A 22,386-nucleotide genomic window follows, 5' to 3' on the forward strand; every position below is an offset into this window, starting at 1 on the left:
AAATCCAATGAAATAAACGATATAACCTCGTCGGCAAACTTTGAAGTTGAGATTTTATTGCGGGTTTTATTAGGCTAATCCTGCACGCGACATTATTGGCTCGACGTTTGTCAAATGCGCTTGCGTATATTTAAGTTGTCTGCTAGTGTTCGCAATGGCAGTCATTTAGCAGAATGGATCGTTGTGCGGTGGCCGCGAGTTTGCTCGCTTGCCTACTCTACATGAATACATTGACAGCGGATTTCGCTTACGATGATAGGTAAGTGTTTTATCCTTCACGATGCGGTTGAAATAAACGTTTTCAGTTCAGAATTTTAGAGTTTTCAAAGGAATTGCATGCCAGTTCTTGCATACGTACGCTGGGTGGAAGGAGTGTGTCGAGTATAGTGTCAATGCATTACACACACATTGACTAGCTCTTTAGTTTTCTGTTGTAAGCTTTAGACCAAGCGGGGAGTCTTTTCGTTCCTAGAAATTTCTAATTCCTGAAATATACATTCACAGCCTTGAAATATTCAGAAATTCTCATAGATTGAATTCGTATACATAAAATTGCTTCACTCGGGTTTTCATAAAAGCAATGTGTAATCACAGAAACTTAGAATCACTTTATCTTAGAAACAACTCTCCGTTTTGGTCATCAGATTAATTTCAGATTTGTACCCGAATTTAGTCTAATGGGTAATGAATATTATTTCGCATAATCTACTTCACATATAAAGTCAACCCGATTGCAGATTTTCTGAAATAAGAACCGAACGGATTTGAGTCTTAAACGTAGTCTTAAGAAATTCCAATTATAGAAATGGTCAAATTCGTGTTTTATTTTCAACCTTTTGTTCCTCGGGGGCGCCCATATACAGGTGGACTACACTACAATATCTGCAGTCATATAGATCTAATGCTAGGGGGTTATTTACGTGGCTAATGGTCATTTGACCACTTCTTTTCTTACTTGATTGAACAGTTATAGATCCTCGAGGTCCCAATAGCTATTCTATTTATCACTTTGATAAAAGAATGACACTTCGACTCTAATGGATGTTAGAGAGAGAGAGAGATGGAGCATCTTTAGAGACTGAAGAGATGTAAATATTTGCTTGTGTGTGGGTACCCGCTATCGTAATTGCGATGCTTGTAATGAGTAATAAAAAGCGCGTTCCGTTCAAAAAGCAAAATGCAGAATATTACTTTGTGATGCAACTTAGATCAAAGAGAAATCCATTAACAACTAAACAAATGTTATGTCATGGATCAAATCCGTTTAAACAGTCGTCTTAACTAAAATACTATTTTGTTGGTTTTTCAATTTCATCCTCGCAATGAGTATGGTCCTTTTCATAATTTACACTAATACCTTAGTCAAATCTATTTCATACACAGCCAATATTGGACAAAAGCAAATATTCGTGTAAACAAAAATGGAAAGTACTCCATCGCGAGTCCATGTGATGTAGTGTTTAGAGAGTAATCACCCTTGTTAGCACACTGGTCTACATCTCCTAGGTCTGAGTGGTTCAAAACATGAAATTTTCGGCTGTAGTACGCACTTGACTGGCTTTCCGAAGGTATCGATCAATCTTTCTTCTATAGAATCAAAGACTAGGTAAATGTTTTCCTGTATATGGTCAATATAGACATATTAGAATGACAGATGGCGATTTCCAATCCTCTATGTCTCTGTACAAGTTTACTATGCACTGGACAACCTGACTTTTAGAGCCATTCCATTTTTTCACGTATGAAATGTCCGACCTTTCAAAACCGATTAAAACTATACCTTTTGTTCATAAGATATGATTGCCTTTTGCAGAATATGAAATGTTCAATATTTTTTCTTGCGAAAAAGAAATATTTGCGAATGTTATCAGACAGTCTGACAGCTTCTATTGTTTATTCATCAAAGCGACTTAAATCGTGGGGCGTGGAAATTGAATTTTTCTCCATTTGTTAAGAATTAGAAAAAAATACTATTGAACGATCTCTGGTAACTTGAGTAGGTCCTCAAAGTTCGGTATTATACAGCGCCTCATTCAGCTATTGTTCGACTATTGTTAATATTATATAATGCAACGAAATCCTGACTAATGTGTTTTTTATCGAGAGCAAAAATGAAGTTTTTACTCGTGATTATTGAAATAAGGGAATCCTTTGGGCGTCGATAATTCGAAGCTATTAAGTTACAGGTTATTGACAGAAACATTTTATTCATAACTCTGATAATTTTTGTAAACTTGGAATCAAACAATCTTATGACAGAGAAAGCTTTGTATTTGCACTTACTGTCGCATTGGTGTGGTATTCCATAAAACCGAAGGTACTATTTCAAAGATCTTGCTTGATTTGGTAAAGTATCGATGACCCGATATGAACGCTGCTGACGGTGACAGATTTATTTGAAAAATCTTATAAATAATTCTTAAACCGGTACAAAATGCTTAGCAACTGTAATCTTCTGGGCAAATTATATCGTCCAGTCTGGTCAATTCAGTGCAATTGTCTATTATAAATGCCAATAGGACAAAGCCTTGGTTGATATATGGTTGCATTAAATGGCCATGCGGCATGGTTTTGACTTTTGCAAGTAATAAACAAAAACCTTTGTCATTATCTCACCCTAAAGCTAATGATCCTTCATATATGGCTCAGTACAAGATAAAAACTTAGTATTAGCTTGAGTAATTCTGCGTGTCCACTTTAGTCAAAATTTATAGTTATGGTTTCTTTAATGGCATTTTAACCGTACATATATGCTAGGAACTTTGGAAACTTATAGCAATTCAAATAATTTCTGCCTTTGTTCGGACATACATACATACGTGTATAAGAAATATTTCAAGCAGCATATTGTGACCCTCTCCCATCCCGACCTTCCTATCTCATCCGTCACAATCACAATTGTCACTTTGACAGTTGATTAAAGTATGTGTGATGAACAATAAACAATCTTATTAATCATTTATAACCGAGTGTATTGTATCTAATATATAAATCATATATTGATATAATGATAAGGAGTTTGGAAAATGAGTAATATTTATAAATTGTGACGGCACGCCGTGTTAGTAGTCAATATCACAATCGTATACATACAATTCGTTTTTAACGAATTCGGATAAAACGATGTATTGATATTGATACAACAAAGACACAATTCTTTTCAAAATACGAATGTTTCATTTTTCTATTACTGCACTAAGAAATAGGTTGAAAGGGAAACAGATTTTCTTGTGCCTGAGGTTACTTCCTCTTCTATAGTCGGTGGTTGTATCCAGGTAACCCCATACACCGCTGAAAATGTTTAGGCATTTTTTCGACCGCTGTTTCAAAAGTAGAAATGTATAATTAATTTTCCTTTCCTTGGGGTATTCTTGTTATAAAAAGATGTTTGGATTATATCGGATATCGGCGAGACAGACACGGATAAGCATCGTTCTAATACATATAAACATGTTTCACCTATCTGCGCAGAAATACGCTTCGAAGACGGAAAAATATTTTTTATTCCCCCAGTGTTGATGATGTAAGTAGATTTCCATCCCTGTGGTATGCACCACGCGGCCCACTTTTAAAAAAGGAATGCTTTGCCATTTGCTCCGATATGCGAACCTTTCCGTGAATCTTTTTTTCACAAACAATCGAAAACTTCTAATTGTGCAACGCACTTCTCAGTCTGTATGGTACTTCATATACATTAGAGATGATAACAACAGGAAAACAACTGATGTAATCTATCATTTCTGTGAAATAGTAGTAGCCAAAGGTAACATAGGTCTCGCATAACATCGGGATCCCCTTTTAAAAACAGGTGGGACTGAAATATTGGAATGTTCATCATCGCCTGGAAAAGAGAGGATTAATATTACAATTTGCTTGAGTGAATGTTCGACAGGATTGTTTGTTTTACGTCATTCATAGATAGAAACAACGTAACACAATAGACTAAATATTCAGATTTTTTAAGCGGCGTTTCTTGATATTCTCTTTCAAGTAGCATCGGTAGTTGTTTCTCCTTTGTTACGATCATGGTTTTTCTTGAGTAGTGTGTCTACCACTTCATATTTGAATATGTTAGCTGCGTATCAAATTGCTCATGTTACAAGAACCGTCAAAAACTAACTACGACATCAAATAACCTCCACCAGCCGCTGATAAAATTCGGAGTTCAATATCGGGGTAGACGGGTGCAATTTCTGGTGATCAAGCCCTCACAAGAAATAAAGTTCATGACCGCTGTGTCAGGCGCAAAATGCTCATAAAATGGCTATAAAATCTATTTCAATATAATTGAAAAGTCTACGATTGCTCGGTCTCCAAGTTTAATAAATAACGTAAAAACAAAGTAATAAAATTTATGTGATCTGTCGCGTATTAGTGGTGTGTGAAAGCCGGTTAAAAGTCACTATTTTTGATTATATTATTGCTATACATGTCAGTATATGTAAATCAAATGGTGATTTATTTCATTTAATTTACGCATATCCTTTCGTATGCTTCCAGTACATATAAAGTGCATTACATCGATCTCTAAGGCATGGGCTATTTTACATTGATTGATTCCTCTGTCCAAAAATACGATGGTTCGTTATATTGTCCAGTTAAGTGGTCACATTTAATCTACCAAATTCTAATTAAACACAGGAAAATTCCCCATATGTGTAAACAAGTTTTACCGTTCATTTTGTAGCCCATACAATATAAAGCCTTGATGAATTGACAAATTTTACATATGAAAGCGCGGTTTCCTAGTGGGCCGTATAATGGCATAAACATGCTGGGTGAAAATGGTAGCGTTGTGATATCATTCCACGCGATTTGACCCTGGATTCTTATAGTAAACTATTGTTCCATGACATGTGTCCATAGGAGTTATACGTATAGAAATCGGTGTAGATTTTAGCTAAATGAACATTCACCTTAAACAAATTAAACCAGACTAGTCGTGTGGAGGAATAACATCGCGTTCGGTTAGGACTTCCTATCTACCAGTAAAAATTCACATTCATTGGAATCTCTTATTCATCATATTCTCTGATTCTGATTTTTCCGTATTTTGTCCCTGGTATCAGACAAGATATATAACTATATTGCATATTTCTGTCATGCGGCATTTTTCCGAAAGTTCCCGTATGGAGTAACTGTTCATTTTGATGTCGTGATTGTTGTTCGCTTTCGGCGCTTGATGACATTTCGCCATAACTAGTGATGAGTCTGATCTTCTAATAACAAGAGACTTGGGGTGTTTTAACACAATGGGCTTATTATGGGGAAAAACTTTCTAACGTTTTCTATGGCAACGGGTCGCCGAAGAGATAGCGACTTACCTTATAATGTTCTGAGCTGTTAGCCATTTTTACTGAGTATCACGAGAGTTGTCATAGCAACCTAATTTGAAGCAAATTGACGAAAACAAGAACTTTGTCCAAAATGTCTCTATAATTGCCCAAAGTTGAAGCATGCATTTTTTACTCGCCTTTCCGGAAGACTTAACTTTATTGGAACGATACTGGCGTTTTTGCTTAAGAACGAAAGTTTCTTTGAAGACGTTTTCGACTTAGGTTTTAGTAAATAGAGCACGTACTAGACAACGCTTGATCATTCTGTATTTTTGTCGCCAGAAAGCATTCTCGAAAGATCGTTGTTGTATCCTCTCTAGTTTGTTCGATGAGCAGCATTTTCTTCCTCATTAATTTTATGTACGTGTTCAGAATTAGATCTCTTAGAGTTTCATTACACATCACTGATATCTGCGACCATCACCGACTGCTCGCGCGCTTTCCTCCCTCGATTGACACCAAGATTAAAAATATTTCATGCCCATTTATGATTTTCTTCTACCCTAAATCTAATGAACTCTTACTTAATCCTATTTCACGTTTCCATCACCTGCCGTTTTCAATATATCATCGGTCCATTGGCTGACCCGTTGTCATGGAGATTTTATACGTTTCATCGACGATAGCGTTTCGATCATTGATACAAAAATCATTTTGTGAGATTGAATTTCTATTAAGATATAAAAAGCATTTTAAGCAATAAAACTTTATTGGGAAGATTATCGGGGCCTTGAAATAAAAACATTTATTGCTTGATATTATTGCCGATGAATATATATATATTATTTCATAGATGATGGGATCAATAAACTTAATTTGAACTTAAATATATTCATTTGAATTGACTCGCAACTAGTCTAACCCCAATATTGATGACGCAGTGCACATCCACTCACACAACATTCTAATTCATTATAAAAAATGCATACAACTTCATTAAATAGAAAGTTGAAGTTCAATCAATATCAAAATAATCGCCAATTCTCGTAATTAGTTATTTTGACACGCCAATATTGATGACGTGGTGCACATCTTTCACACTCCACCCCTTGAATAACGTACAGTAGTTTTCAACGTTTAAAAACATTTTTACGGCGTCAAAAAGATTACATAATAGCTCATGAGTTGACGTGAGAATTCCGCTGTCTTTGTTGATGTGGGCTAAATTTATCATTTTCGGCAGCTTTGCCTTGGGGAGATAATATTAATGGATCGATTATTATCTTAAGGTTCTGAAATGTCTTGACTAGCTCTCAAGTGAATTATAGATTAGATTTTCAGGAGCTGGCGTTTTACGGAAATTGGGAGTAATCAAATACTCGTTATTCAGGACGTAGAACCCTCGTGTTTTCGGGGATTTGATTCCAACGGGAATGAAATCTGCTTGAGACACTTTTTAGTCTTCATTCGTAGAACTAACACGATGAAACTCCGTTCTGCTTCTGAATAATTAGATAAGAACAAACGCGCTCGCGAAATCGGTGTTCTCGTGTTGTGTCTCTTAATTCGATGAACCAGTTTTTCCGATTTTGTAATTGTACGGGTGTAGGCTACGAACCTAGCGGCTCTTCATGCTAAATCAATAATGAAAAACAGCTAACAAACCGAATTCCTTTCTTAAAACTTCCAACTAACTGAAACTTCTAACTGCCTTAACTCTTTATAGCTCACTGGGTGCGTATTCAAAGTTCAATTATACTTTTAAGAATTGACCACCGAGTTCTCGGGATGATTTATACGTAAATATGGCGCCAGGCCCTGCAAAACTTTGTGCAAGGAATGGTAAAGTCATTATCTTCCCATTTCTAACTCTATGATACATGCCTAGCTGTTGTATCCTCATAATTACTACCAACCATTTAAAAATAACTCGTTCTAAGTGTGAGAAGGCTTCTTACATATGCTTATTCAAGTGAAGGAATTCTAATGAATTTTTTATCTGTTGTCTCTCGACCATTCACCCGATAAGTTATAGTTGCTGGGAAAAAATGATATTCGGTACGATTGGCTTTCCTTTTTCCTCCTTTTTCTTTTCGATATCGATAGTTTCATCTGTCTGGAGATGATTGAATATTTTTATCATCGCGACTACTGATCAATCTGTGATTCATGACTCTGATATACCAGCAAATAGCATGATAACAATTTACTTGATTGCTGCCGACAAATTTCTGCAAGTCAATTATCCATAAACAGCAACGTTTATTTGCCTAGATGCTGCTGGGTTCGATAATCATATAAAAATTATTCCAGCTGCTTGTGTGTGCTGGGGGTTGGGGTGGGGGTGGGTGTGCCTACCGAACGATGAAATTAGGGGGACAGCAAACCACCAACTGTCTATATCTTAATGACAGGCCATTATCTCATCATCTCATCATCATACTAGTGTTTCAATATGGAACACACGGTTTATCTGATAACACGCCATTTCTTCATGACATTGATATTTAGGGTGATATCTACGGTACATTTCAATTTATTATGTTCACAATCCAATCTGCGAAGTGTCATTTTCGATATGATATATTAGGTTTTTCATAAATTCTACACCATTTCTTGTCACGCGATTCTTACATTTAAGCAGATATCTCCAACAAACAGAATTGCAGAAACTTAAAAAAGAATGATTTGCTGAATAATTACAAGAGCTAGCAAATGGCTTTTATTACGAAATCCTGCTAGATATAAACCACCACAAATGTGCGAATGAAAACTTTTATACACAATGTTTTGATGGGAAATGCGAAGAGATTTCTTTTTGGATCTGATGTATGTGATCGTATAGTTTCTGCAAATCCAGAATACATACTGTGTGGAAATACTACTCGTGGCGGCGTTTCATTTCTGAAAATGATTGATGAAATATTATTTCGACCATCATCAAGAATGAATATGAACTGAACGAATTTCTAACAACGCTGACAGTATTTATAGAAAATGCGTTTGATATACATTTTAACCATAAATGGTGTGTACATAGTCTTTGACGTAGTCACGATTCAAATTCTAATTGTTTGCCGTGAGTGACATAATTATTAATAGATGGACGTATAATGTCTGTGACTAGAGCTATGAGTTGACGAGATCGGGTTTCGCCACTTATCTGATCTGCTATTATTTCTCAAACTGAAGCGAAGTTAATATTTCTCCGTACTTGGAAACCTGTTGACCCAGTCGGCTAGTATTTTGTATTTTAATCTTTCTTGTCTATTATATCGGGAGACATATTTTTAGTTTAGTTAAGCCACTTTATCTGAGTGCCACGCTTTAATGAAAAAGTGAATACCGCCCGTGTTGAATGCCGTATTCAATGAATTTTTGTTTTTTGGTCGTTCTGCGAAAATTGTGACCCAATTATTCAACACAGCTCACTCGCAAACATTTCAAAAGTCACGATTCTCATGAGAAGATATAAAGATAAAGTCAAAAATTTAAAGATCTAAGATTAATGAAGTCTTTTCTTGAAATTGTCTGCATATATTTTTAATACATGCCACCCAGAAGCCCGATTTATTATATACATGTATAGATAAATGCTCATATATTGTCTGCTAATTGCCGAATGCCAACATGAAATGGGACTTATTGGCATATTCTTGTCATTTGATCCATGGAAAATATTTGATCAAACAATCTTCACGTCATCTTTAATTTCCTCTTTTGTACTTTCGCTTTTGCAGATTATTGCGGTAAACAACTAATTGTTTTATTTAAAAATCGTCATATTTGGCTTGAAGATCTTATTACTGAATCGAACCAGAGCGATATCCTTAAGTTAGAAGCGATTGAGCGAACAAGCATTTTTTGCAGTCTAGTCTTTTTAATGATAATAAGAAGTCAAATGTTAGAAGTTAGATGGCTGATCACATGCAGATAGCTATCAAATATTATGATATCTTTTCTTTAATCACTAAATCGTAACAGCAGGCAAACTGGTGTCTGAACTGAATAAAACGTTGTCTATCCTTATGGCGTCTTACTCAAACGAAAACAATGATTCAATGGCGTCCTATACAGGTTTCGCAACAAAACGCGATTGTCTGTTTTTTGTGTGTATTGTTCAATAGTAAATTATACACATGTACCACCATTAAAAATAACCGGTAATGACATGTCGATCAAGAACGATTTTTCGTCATCGAGGTGACAAATTCGTCTAATGTAAAATAACTAGTTCTACAGCACAGTTCTCAGTTTCGATTTGACTCTAGAGCAGAAATTCTGAAAATGAACTAATTTCTACTCAATATCCACCAATCTATAACCAATATCTGGGTCCTGGAAGCAACCGTTATGAAAAATGTTTTGTATATATATGCCGCCTCTATTTAAATGTTTTGCCACCATATAATAATATCACTCTTCACTTGTACATGAAATCGTCAATTTATAATCAATATATAATTCTACACAAAGGATATATGTATGTATTTGGATTTATATTTAGTTTTACCGATGTAATGGTATATTCTGTTAACTATATTGTCAACGCGACTACATTGTCTGTCTGTACCATGATCAATGGTTTTCCCGTAGTGCAGTAACAGTGCTTACTGCCGTGCTGGTATAGAATGTGTATAAGGTTGAGACTGATCACTTTTGATCATCCTCGCAGTACCACCGTGGAGACTCAATTTACCTGACAATATCATCAATCATCAGCTAGAATTAAGCTTCGAGCACGGCATGTTCTCAAGTTTTATTATGAATTATGTATCTAGGTTGCGATCTTAGATGGGATTTCAAAGTGTGAAGGGACCCGTACGGACATTTATTACAGTGATTCGAATAGCCACTTTTTAATCTAGCTATTGTTTAATCAAAAGGAATTTACCGAGTTCCAATTCCAGCTAGAGACTGCACTATACGCCGTTAGTATGCAACTATAGAAATTGTCAAATTATCTTGCACACGATTTACTCCATTCACAGAAAAAAGACCGAGAATTTAATGTCTTTGATGTTTTCCTCAGACAATTTTCAACCTCTATTGTGGCTCATTAAGTGTCATTTTGAAGGAACAGAACACAATAAAATACGTTTATTACTGTAATTTCCTGACGATAAAATTGTGCTCTGTTGGGAACCTGCATGCAAGCGTCTTTACTTGTTCAGAATTCAGACCAATGCACAAAAATGTTTTTCTGCGAGGAAATTTTTCGAGCAGAAAATTCAATTCCCTTCGATAATAAGCGAATGTATTTATATGTAATTGGATGATGAATTACAAGCAGGTGTTACCAGTGATGCATTTTCTATTTCTATTTATCAAAATTCTTCGTCTTAAGATTAATAAACCTAAAGAACTTCAACTACAGAATGCCAGAAGGCGAGTGCCATATATGGAAAATGTACGTCCGAAATGGCACTATTCTTCAACCATATTCTGGCATTAGGCCCCAGAGGATTAAAGATTCTAATATGCCACCACTTTCAAACCTAATGATATTTAGAAATTTGATTGAACTCTTTATGATAAATTTCTGTATCTCATCACGTATTTTCTTTCTATTTTTATAGTCGAGCAATATTAAAGAACCAAGACTTGCTGCCAGAGACAGCCATCACCAGTATATTCTACAATGATTTTTGGGGTACACCATTGACCCACAGCGGATCTCACAAATCATATCGCCCACTATGTGTGCTGACATTTCGACTGAACTATTACCTACATGGACTCAATGCTATGGGATTCCATCTCGGTAATGTCATCCTACATAGCATCGTTACTGGTCTCTTCACTTACGTAGCCAAAATTTTAATGAGACGAACATTTGCTAGTTTCGTAGCCGGGTTACTATTTGCCGTGCATCCGATTCATACAGAAGCCGTAGCTGGAATCGTCGGTCGGGCAGATATTGGTGCTTGTTTATTTTTTCTGTTGACGCTGCTAAATTACATCAACTACTGCAACTACAGAGACAGATACATCCTCAACAAATCAACTGTTAAAACGACAGAAAAAGATAATTCGTATTTTCGCGAGAGACATAAGAAATGGTTGTACATGTTGCTTGTCGCTGTGTTCACCGGGGCTGGTATGGTAACTAAAGAACAAGGGGTGACTGTCATCGCTGTATGTGCTGTCTACGATGTCTTTATCCATAGAAAAATATCTCCAAAACAGTTTCATCATATTTTTACCAAGGTAAGATACGTTTATATATCGCCCTTCAGGGTGCAGTACCACAGTGGGGTGAATTCGACCGGAGAGCACATTTTCAAATATCGCACTCCGTGAAATTGGGTGGATGCGTACTGGTCAATTTTTCGTGACTTTTGCTAAATGGTTTCCCGGCAACGTTCTTCGAAAATCAGATACAAATCGATATAACGATACTGAAATAGCAGGGATGAGGTCTCGGCTTAAACCTGTAACTCATTTTCTATCAACCCCTCGTGTTTGCTTCGGAAAAAAGTGACATAAAACCGCAGGCTTGTGAAGGCTTAGATAGTGCCTGACGGCTTTGTTAGTCATCCATAACAGGAAATTGATATCAGTCAAGATGTTTTTCAAACTACTCTCGACCAAATAAGGCCAGCATCATTAGCTTCTTTGTTGTAGGTGGTGGCAATTTAATCCAATGAATTTCAGTCTTCAATGATATGAGTTAACGTATGATCCTTTTTTCAAGGTCGAAATGGTACAAAATTAGACATCAATAGGCTTCAAATGTTGAAATCTCCATGTTGGATAAATTATGAATATGCGACTGAGTGTATATATGGTTAGGGTGTAAACCCTGCAGGTGAAACGTGGCATTAATGCGCACTGCTTAATATACATACTATTAATCGTGTTTAGTTATAATATTAAGCAGATGGTTCTTCTATTGTGTACTTTGCATGAAGCGAATTTTGCTTCTAGCAAGAGAACTGTAACATTATATTGCTTAATTTTTTCAAGTACACATACTTGAAAGAAATGCTGCACACAGCTGGGTATTATTTCTACATAAAAGCATTTAGAATATTTTTGGAGCATGTAATTAGTCACACTTAAAATAACTTCTCGTGTTTAGTTTTAGTGAATCGTCCCAAAGAGATATCGTTAGTCCGCGCCTGGGGTAAGGGGGATATGCATTATCTCAGTACAAATAGTAAGTTGGTAAACATTTCATATACTGCGAAACGTACTTCAGGGGGTAAAATAGACACAACCGTCACAGTGAGAACCCTGTGGAAGAAACACGTTTTTTATGTGGTTTATCTCCCTCATTTTATTGGAAATTATGAAGCTTACCAAACCCCCTACTGAACGAATACACGCTCAAGGTTGTTTGTTTTCATATCTAATCATTTTTCCATCGTTCATTGTGTTTCGGTGATGCTTAGCGTGGTATAATTCTCGTACGAAATAACACTTTATTCAAAAAAATCTATCCACGCTATTGTCTAACAAAATTTAACGGGACCAAAACTTGCACAGAAGCGCACTTGAATATTGAATATTTCATTGTAATGAAATACACATCATGTATGGAAAACCTTTCAGGGCTATGTCTCTTGGCATAGAGTGAGAACCTAGCTAAATAAACCTACAAATACATACTCAACAACAGTTTTTTAAAACAGCTGTCACCGGCGCCAAAGATCTGCTCTTGTTTATAGATTCGATCTTAAAAAATTAATTCAATGCATAGGTAGACACATGCACGATTGAAATTCAAGTTTAACTACAGACCATCTTATGCTAGACATATCGCAGTTGAATACATCTGTTATATATACTAGCCCATTGAATTTCATTACCGTCAGTTAAATTATACTTCATCAATACCCCGCCCTCCACTCATTAAAGTGTGATTGAAAGCTGTTTTATTATTTCATAACTGATTTGTACTGTCACTCCCCGAGCTGCATTCATTATAGTATGATACATACAATGTAGAACATACAGTATATTATCGTTGATATGTCAGACTAATATCCTCATTACAATTATCGTCCTATAAGTTATGCGATAATACCGCTCAAAATTATTCGATATTGAATGATTTCATCTAAATGTATACTGCCTACATTTCTATAAAGGGCAAATAAGATATGATTTGCTCATTTTTCGAGCTGAGTGCTAAGACAATCTTCATGAGTTATTGGGGAAAATGTGTAAAAAGATGTTTTACGTATCGGATCATTCATACTCTGACACAGAACTGTATTTGTTGTATTAGTCACATTACTTATGAATCAAGGGTCATTAATTTCGTGCCTGTCTGGGCTAATATTTGCAGTGCTTTGTTGTGTAATTAACTGTTACTGGATTGTGAGGATAATTTCAGGATGGAATTCCTGATTTCCGATGATAAGCATATATTTGTTGGTGACACAGAAAATGTGTTCATATATCAGATAACGAATGCAAAATTTCGTTGAAGTGACGTGAAATATTCCAATCCGGTAAAGTTTAAACACCTCGCTATTAGTTTTGACGTGGGCTGTAATTTCTATCAGATTGTCGGTGACACGAAATTACTGCGCGAACTATTTCCTGTATAATAGAGACCCACAATTATTGGAGAATTGTTTTCCACGTATTACTAATGATTGTGCACCATATTTGTAATTATTTGTGTGCAAGTTATTCATATTAGCGTGTCTCGTTTTATTGCTTTTTCTTTCGCAGGAAAGTCTTACCCAGTTTCTGTATACATGAAGCCAGAGCTTCTTTGCTATGGATTTATTCAGATTATCATTAAAATGCGAACAGGTTTTTGTCATATTATATTCAGTGACATGAAAGACTTGGATTTTAGTCGAATATCTAGAACACCAATTCTCCAGGGAATTGTTGGGATCAAGAAACCTGCCAAAGCATTGATCTTCATCTTTACATCTTTTGCCAATTTGTATTTCGAGCGGTTCTTAGAAGATTTTTCTCGACATTTGGTTTCACCATTTCATTTATTACATCATTTTATGTGCACATGTGAGACGTCATCAATCTAGTCATCGGATATTTCGCGTTGAACGATCATGTACCGCGCACCCTTGGGCCGTTTTTCTTTCAAGTTGGATTACGGATTTGATGGACTTGCAATTTGCAATTATTGGGGGGGGGGATCTTTTTATTCAAATCATTTATTTCTTAAAACATTGAACTCTATACTAATGAAGTGATCAGGGAGGGGAATTTTTAAAAAATTGCTTTATTTTGGAGGTTGGATAATGATACCCGTATATTGTCTATTGGCTCCACACATAACTGACGCCGCCATTTTTGCAAGTCACGTTATTTACTGAACGAACCAGACAAATATATCCATTAGAACACCTGTCCACCGCGATTTTTCTGTATGTAATGTGATGTAAGATGATGTGGCAGTGGAAACAGCTATAAATGTTTATTTCCATATTTATGTATAAAAATAAAGGACGCCGGGAAAAAATGAAAAACGAAATTTTCTTATACCTAGAAATCGGAAAATTCGTCGGTGGACCCGTAATCCGAGTATTAAAAAAGACTGCCCGAGGCAGACATTTTTATTTGACCATTCAATCAACCTTAGCACTTGACATCTCGTTTCATTTCACCAGCGAAGTTTACCAAATCATAAATCATTAGGCTTAATTGCTTGAGTAAATTCTCGAGAGCAAATTCAACTGATAAATCTGTTTATTCAGTAGCAGATCAGTTATCGCTTTTTAATATCGCGTGAATGTTTATACCACGCGCGGAGAAGATGCCGCTTGTCAAATATTCTCTTCTATCATTCAAATCTAGAAATATCAACAGTGAAACTAGAATTTTTCGATGAATTCATAAGAATTTAATCATCAGCGAATACTCATACCACTAGGTCTTGAATTATACCCGTGAATTGTCAAACCTTTGAACGGCATCAATGTATATTTTCATCTACGATCTATTTGGTAGAAACCCTTTATTCAACACAGTTGTTTCTACACGCCTAACCTTTTTCGCTATTCAATACCACGCAGAATTCTTTTTGTCTCATGAGTTATTTTTGGAAAACATCGTGAAAGTCCGCTTTCGGTATGTGTTTTTTAGCCTGTTGGCCTTATAGATCTTTGAACCGAATTTTCTTTGAATATTGGCTGGTCACACATGTACTCTTGTGGTGAGACAGATGGGCTGGTCACTCGTGTGCATATCCGCACTTGTTACCGGTTATGTCAGCGTTAAGCTCCAGCGGCTCTCATTAACCAACATCAAAGACACCGCCGATTAATTTTGACAATAAATTTGAGATCAGCTGGTACAACTTTTATGGTCAATTCATTGTCTGAACTCATACAATATGTAATCTATAGCGACGGAAATTTCAGCAATCTACCACACGCACCTCTGCTGGTCAGAGAAAAGTTCAAGCGATATTATTGCCATTTTATGACTCCGTCGGACTTTATCTAGTAGCCGTTGGTCGTAATCGTATTCATTTATATTTGGAGACTAATGAAAAAATCAGGTTTATTGAGTTCATTTGCAGCAATAAACATATTAAAAACGCACCAAATAACCGATTAATTCAATTCAAGGTGGCTCTTTTTTCATAAATCTTAATGCGATGGCTATTTTTGGTTTTCTCACACATTCCTGTTGATTTCAGTTCAACGTCGAGAGTGCCGTCGTCTAGACAATGAGTAGCGATTGAAAAGTGTTTCTGGCAATTCTAACGAAAATCTGTCGCCGAAAATAAATTCAAACTTTTTTTAACTAGAACAAGCATAGCATTCATTGACCACACAAGTGGTAACTATTCGTCAGTTTTTGATAGTTGATTTTGCAAGAATTTAACATAGTTACGTGATTACCTGAATGGCGGCTTGTAACTGAGATAGATATTCATCTACAGACACTGACAGGTCTCTTTGCACGTGATGGATGATATATTATTATGATATTCCCATGTTAAAGAAAACCAGTTTTTCAAATATTTTCCATTCAAAGAGATCGCGTATATTGACTAACTGTGCTTTGATCTGATTAGATGTCAAATGTAATAGTCTACCAAAATGCACCATGACCGTAACCCGTAGCAACAATTTTTTTCATTTATTTGTCAAACACGACCATGACGGGATGTGATATAATATTGGATATATCATTGCTTGATGTTCTTGGCAGATAACTTCAAAGAATTCGTCCTTAATTGTAATCTGTTGTTATACCAGTTCCCATGTTAGAGATGTAAAAAGAATATCCGGATTTTCGTTCTCTGAATTTGCAATTGTTCTCACAGCATATTTTTGAAATATCCCTCTATTTCTGTCTGTGTAGACCACGCATATAATCATGCATATCCTAGATTCTACAACTTATTTGTTAAGATAAGTGGCTTCTGATGGATATATGGTCAACAATTCCGTAGGGCTTTACGGAGAACGGTGTAAGTCAATTTGCTTAGATTGGGTTTGAACTATCACGTAGGAAACCCAGGATCGCCTGTTGTCACGGTGATTGCTGCAATGGTACATTACGTGAGATTATGGGCTTCCGAACCGCAATTTCATAAATGCTTGGTTACTCAACTAGAAAAAAGACATTTTCCACGTGAATCTTCAGTTCTCTTTGAGGCCGTTTTTATCATGAATTGAAATGTCGTCGTCACTAGATGTTAGATTTTAGCTTTTTTTGTCTCGCGCTGCGGGAAATATGGAGAAAGATCTATCATTTTACATCTTCCATTCTCTCACGTGGATGTAGAAGCCATCCGCTTCTTCTATTCTACGAGATAAAAAGTCATCATATTGCATCTCATCCCAGAAGGCATAACTAATAATTGGCGCTTGTTTGTGTAGTTTCGGCCATCACGTCTCCCTAAGGGTCTCCCGAGTAGTTTGCATATGCGCTGCTTCGATGTGAACATTTTTAGGCCGATGCCGAAGAGAAAACACGATAACGGTCTTGATCGCGTCTGCTGTGTTATTGATTTCTTGTCAATGATGTTGCTCGTGATTGGATTCCTCTCATACTGTATCAGATCTTTAATTCACTAACACTTCTAATTAAATCGCCGATACGGACACATCTTGTGAAGATGTTGTCCGAATTAATCTACTACAGCCCGTATTGTAAACTGACCGGAATGTCTTTACGTGTCGGTGAAATGACTCTATGAAATTAATCAACTGTAACCTTCTCAGCCCGGGAATCTATCAGATTTCATATCAACACTTTGCTCGCACGAGGGACATGTCTCTTGATCAACTTTGAATTGATTTCATCTTAATTCGTGTTGTGGTTATCGACATTTGTTGTATCTTAGTCAATATAACACCACAATATTTACTGAATGATGAACCTGTTGCTCAGTAGTGTAGTATCATCTTTTTTCAGTTTGATGTTCTTATTTTAAAGCAAAGTATTATTAATTTTCGTATCATTTCAGAATGAAAACCGAGGAACAGTGGAAGGAATGTTATGTCTAACTGTAATCGGACTAGTCCTCATCGCTGTCAGGGTGATGTTCATGGGTCTGCATCCTCCCGAGTTCGCTCCAGCAGATAATCCCGCATCCGATTCAGCATCCGTATTAACGCGAACTTTGACTTACTGGTATCTTCCAGTCTTAAACTTCTGGTTATTATTGTGTCCTTACGTACTGAGTTTTGATTGGTCGATGGAGGCAGTGCCGCTGCTAGAAACATTAACAGATTTGCGCAATTTGTGGACGTTAGCTTTTTACAGTTTACTCGGATATTTCGCATTTTATGTAATTCAAACATTCCCAAATGCACATGACGCATGCGTTGCAACAAAAACTTTATACGTGAACGGAAACGGTTGTTCAAATGTCCACAGCAACAGCCAACCAACTAACAATTTGACCAGTCATAAAGAAAGACAGTATTCGTTGTTAAAACGCCGTAGAAGAGGATCATCAAGTAGCACGGAAAGTGTCGATGACTCGACGCCACAGACGTCAACGAACTTCCAACATCTACGTGTTTTGATTTTATCACTGTCTCTGATGGTCTTCCCGTTTATTCCTGCTACGAACTTATTTTTCTACGTCGGATTCGTGATAGCCGAACGTGTATTATATATTCCCAGTATGGGCTTCTGTTTACTAGTCGCTGAAGGTGCTCACATTTTGTATGTACGTCATAAATCTGATCCACGCCAAAAAAGGCTGATTGTAGCTGCTGTAACAATACTGCTGACGATGTTTAGCATTCGAACTGTTTGTAGAAATCGTGATTGGGCGAATGAAGAGAACCTATATCATTCCGGAATCGCAGTCAATCCTGCTAAAGGTATGTATAGACAGTGGTTCCAGTTTCACTAAGAAATTTAGCTTAGAATATCATGATCAACTTTTTAAAGAAGTCGATGAAGCTACTTAGAAGAATGCTTATAGACTCTAGTCCATGGCTTTAGGCTTTAACTTTTTTTTAAATATATCCAAACCCTAGTACGCAATCCTCTTGTAGGTTTCTGATGCGGGGGATTTAGGTCTTAAAAGTTACATGTACGATCCGACGCAGAAAAGAATAGATGGTATCTTAATATTCTTACCTTACTGCAGATAATATTTATCTGCAGCACACGTTCGTTCGAAAAAAAAAATGTCAGTTGTTTTGTTGTGGGTAAGCTAGCTGATGATCAGTCATTCAGCAGATGACGGGAGTTTCGGGCATTTACTTACCCCAGACTCGATTTGCATGATTGCCAGCTTCGTCGGGGAACATTTACGACTCCTGGATTCCATGAATACACAACGAGCACAATTACCTGATAATCGTATACCATTCTTTTGATGGCTAGTGGACTGATGTTGTTAGCAGTATAAAAACTATGTCCGCTGTCATTTCCATCGGTATCGTGATACTGATGTCTGGACATTACTGCGACGCACCACAGTACGTGACCTAAAGAGATTTCCTCCGTCATGTATGTCGAGAGACGTTAAACAACTTGTTGCTATTGATAAAAAGCCATCTATCCGTTTTCTAGTAGCATTGCCGATACAAGATCCAACACTTTTACAATCATCTGTATGAGACTGAAATGAAAAAGATATATTTCGTCTTTTTCAGCCTGGGGAAACCTCGCTAATATATACAATTCACAAGGCCGAGTAGAGGAGGCTGAATCCGCCTATAAAGCTGCACTCAGTTATAGGTCGAACATGGCTGATGTTCACTATAACCTGTAAGTACAGACAATCCAGTGACAGGAATCAGAAATCAGTGCAATGACAGTACTTGAGCTAAAAGAAGGAGGCACCGTGTTCTTCCCTTGTATAAGAAAGACAATACTCTCAATACCATTTTGGCGATCGTTATCGGAGAGGAATGTTGAGTCACTAATCCATAGCGTAGCTAGTGCAGCAGCAGCTCCATGGAAATGGGATGTGTCTCTTGACAATAATAAGACTTGCTATTACATTTATGGATATTAACCTTGAATGAGTTGAACTATGTATTTCGCAAATGATTAGTCAACTTGAGTGTCTAGTCACATAAAATTGTATTTCTATATTTTGTGCTAATAGAGGGATCCTGCTGCAGGAAAGAAAGCGTTATCAGGAGGCTGTGGAAAGTTACAAGCGTGCGATCCATTGTCGACCGAGATTAACCAGTAAGTGTTAAACCGAAAAGCTTATAAAACTCACTTATAACTTGGAAAATTCACATCAGTTTATGTATTTTTATTTCTAGTGGCTCATTTGAATCTTGGTATTGTGTACGGTATACTGGGTAAACTTGAAGAAGCCGAAGATGTTTACCGTCACTGCAGTACGATTGATACAACCGGATTGAAAGATCCCCGACTTCATGAAAGTACCAAGATCTCCGCTCTCTACAACCTAGCACGATTATTGACCGATAAGAATAGAAACGAGGTATACACTTCAAGTCTAGCTAAATGCCAAAACGATAAAATAATCCCTCGTTCTTTATTCAACTTTGCCCTTGCTAGTCACAGTTTTGAGTGGCAGCGTTGATTACCAACTTCGTCGCTGCTGTGTACAAGTATTATCAAACGAGATTTGTTATCACAAAATGAAAAACGCGAATGTGATTGATGGATCATTACTGTGGACATCTCCGTTCATGGCGCAGGAAAATAGAATTTCTACGTCTGAATGGGCGGCGACAAAACTCGAGGAAATTAACTGGAGACACGAAAGATTACATTCCTCATTGCTTGCAGTTTATTGGCTATTATGATAAAGAGTCCCATTCAATAAAAGCGGGCAGCGATTTCCAAAGATTTCATTGGATTTCTATTGGAAATCCTTCAAGTCACTATGAATTTATTAGGTTTCGTCTCCAATTTTCAGGATGCGATTGAGATCTACCAAGATGCCATTAAACGAAGACCTAGTCATTACCAGCCGCAGAGTCTTTACAACATGTTAGGTATGCTAATTTTCCGAATAAAAAAGTCAATGGATTTTATTGTAGGAAAAGAAAATCTTGATTTTGCTTGATACCAAGATTTGTTCTTGATTTTCTACTAAACTAATTGAACGTTTATCTGTATCAACAGGAGAAGCATATATGAAATTGAATAGGTTTGAAGAAGCGCGGCATTGGTATAAGGAAGCTCTAACCTCAAAACCCGATCACGTTCCAGCACATTTAACCATGGGAAAACTCATGCAGAAAATGGTAAATCTCGAATGATATATTCATTGAAATTGATACATTCTAGTCATTGCTACATGACTCATTTTTATCACATTTTAGGGAAAAACGGCTGAGGCGAAAGCTTGGTTTGATAAAGCCTTGATACTCTCCCCTAACGACAGTAGCGTCTTTCAGCATTATGGTACGTTTCAGTTCCGTTGAACTTGTCATCCTTGACTGCTTTATTTGGCACAGATATCTGCTGAACTCCGGTTATTAATAGCTAACCATTGATTTTTTGCTTGCATTTTAGCTCAGTATCTTGGAGAAACCGGTAAATTACAACAAGCTGCCATCTATTACCTCAAAGCTGCTAAACTCACTCCTGATGACTTTGAACTTGTTTGCAACACGGCAAACGCGTTAAGGTTCTTTTCGCATAATAGTGACTGATTTAATTACATATAAACAATGATCGATAGTAAAAGATATTTTTGTTTATCAACCATCAGGCAAATTGGTAGAAATAAAGAAGCAGAAGAACATTATAGGAGAGCAGTTAGATTAAAACCTGAGGTTTGTTTTTTTTCTAATCATATCATGTAGGCCTACTTACGCTATACCAAACTGTTTATTACAATAATAGAACGGTAAACATGATGAACAAAACGTTTTCATTTTCATTTGAAATTACAGGTTGCGACAGCTCACATGAATCTCGGAGCAATGCTTCACCTAAATCAAAAATATACCGAAGCTGAACAGAGCTACATCGCCGCTTTGAAATTAAAACCCGACGATACTATGACACAAACAAACCTTCGGAAACTTCGGAATCTCAGCAGATCTTTCGGGAAAAAATGAATCTCTCTCGAAGTATTATTGTTTTTTTATACATAACTGTCTCAAAATATCTCGCCAAAAGTCAACTGAAGTGGAAGAGGAACGTGGTGCGTGCAAAATGAATGCTCAACATTGGGGTGTCAATTATGAATCTGCGAAATGCTTTGTGATCATTAAGATTTAAACACTGTACAATTATTTGTACTTTTCATGATGGAATCTCAATAAAGCATTGACAACTTTAAATGGTTAAGATGTTTTTTCATCAGCTGTTAAAACAACGGAGTTCGATAAATTTATTCACTTGTTATTTTTTTCACGTCTGGAAAACATTCCATTGGTTTAAGTTGTATTGTTGTTTTGTTTGGTTTAGTGAAGGTAGAACATTTCAATTTGATAGAAATGTGAATTCTTTAAAATCATATAACAGCTAGAATTTTCAAGAATTTTGATTCATTGCAATACCTAAAATTCACGTTCGATAAATGCGCTTATTTGTAGATTAAATTTTTAGAAAATTACAAGGAAATATTTTTCCTTGCAGATTTTGTAGCAACGTTTTTAGGCTTAAATAGGCTGTGTTCATGTTATGAAAAAATGCGTATAGAATCAAAATGACATATTGTGATTAAAGCTGTAATGAAATACAATAAATGTTATAT

At 36.4% G+C, this 22,386-nt stretch overlaps 1 protein-coding gene across 1 annotated transcript; it reads left to right on the plus strand.

Annotated features, from left to right (window-relative positions):
* The first annotated feature begins 157 nt into the window (after positions 1-157).
* Positions 158-22,358, plus strand: LOC141906127 (protein O-mannosyl-transferase TMTC2-like). The gene is made up of 12 exons (XM_074795339.1): positions 158-259; positions 10,856-11,486; positions 17,692-18,559; positions 19,343-19,457; positions 19,801-19,886; positions 19,967-20,151; positions 20,593-20,671; positions 20,802-20,923; positions 21,002-21,083; positions 21,195-21,309; positions 21,394-21,457; positions 21,578-22,358. The coding sequence occupies exons 1-12, from the start codon at positions 174-176 to the stop codon at positions 21,743-21,745; spliced, it is 2,601 nt and encodes an 866-aa protein (XP_074651440.1). The 5' UTR covers positions 158-173; the 3' UTR covers positions 21,746-22,358.
* The last annotated feature ends 28 nt before the right edge of the window (positions 22,359-22,386 follow it).

The sequence above is a fragment of the Tubulanus polymorphus genome, chromosome 1 (assembly GCF_964204645.1).
Source record: "Tubulanus polymorphus chromosome 1, tnTubPoly1.2, whole genome shotgun sequence".
In the NCBI taxonomy this organism is placed as follows: domain Eukaryota; kingdom Metazoa; phylum Nemertea; class Palaeonemertea; order Tubulaniformes; family Tubulanidae; genus Tubulanus; species Tubulanus polymorphus.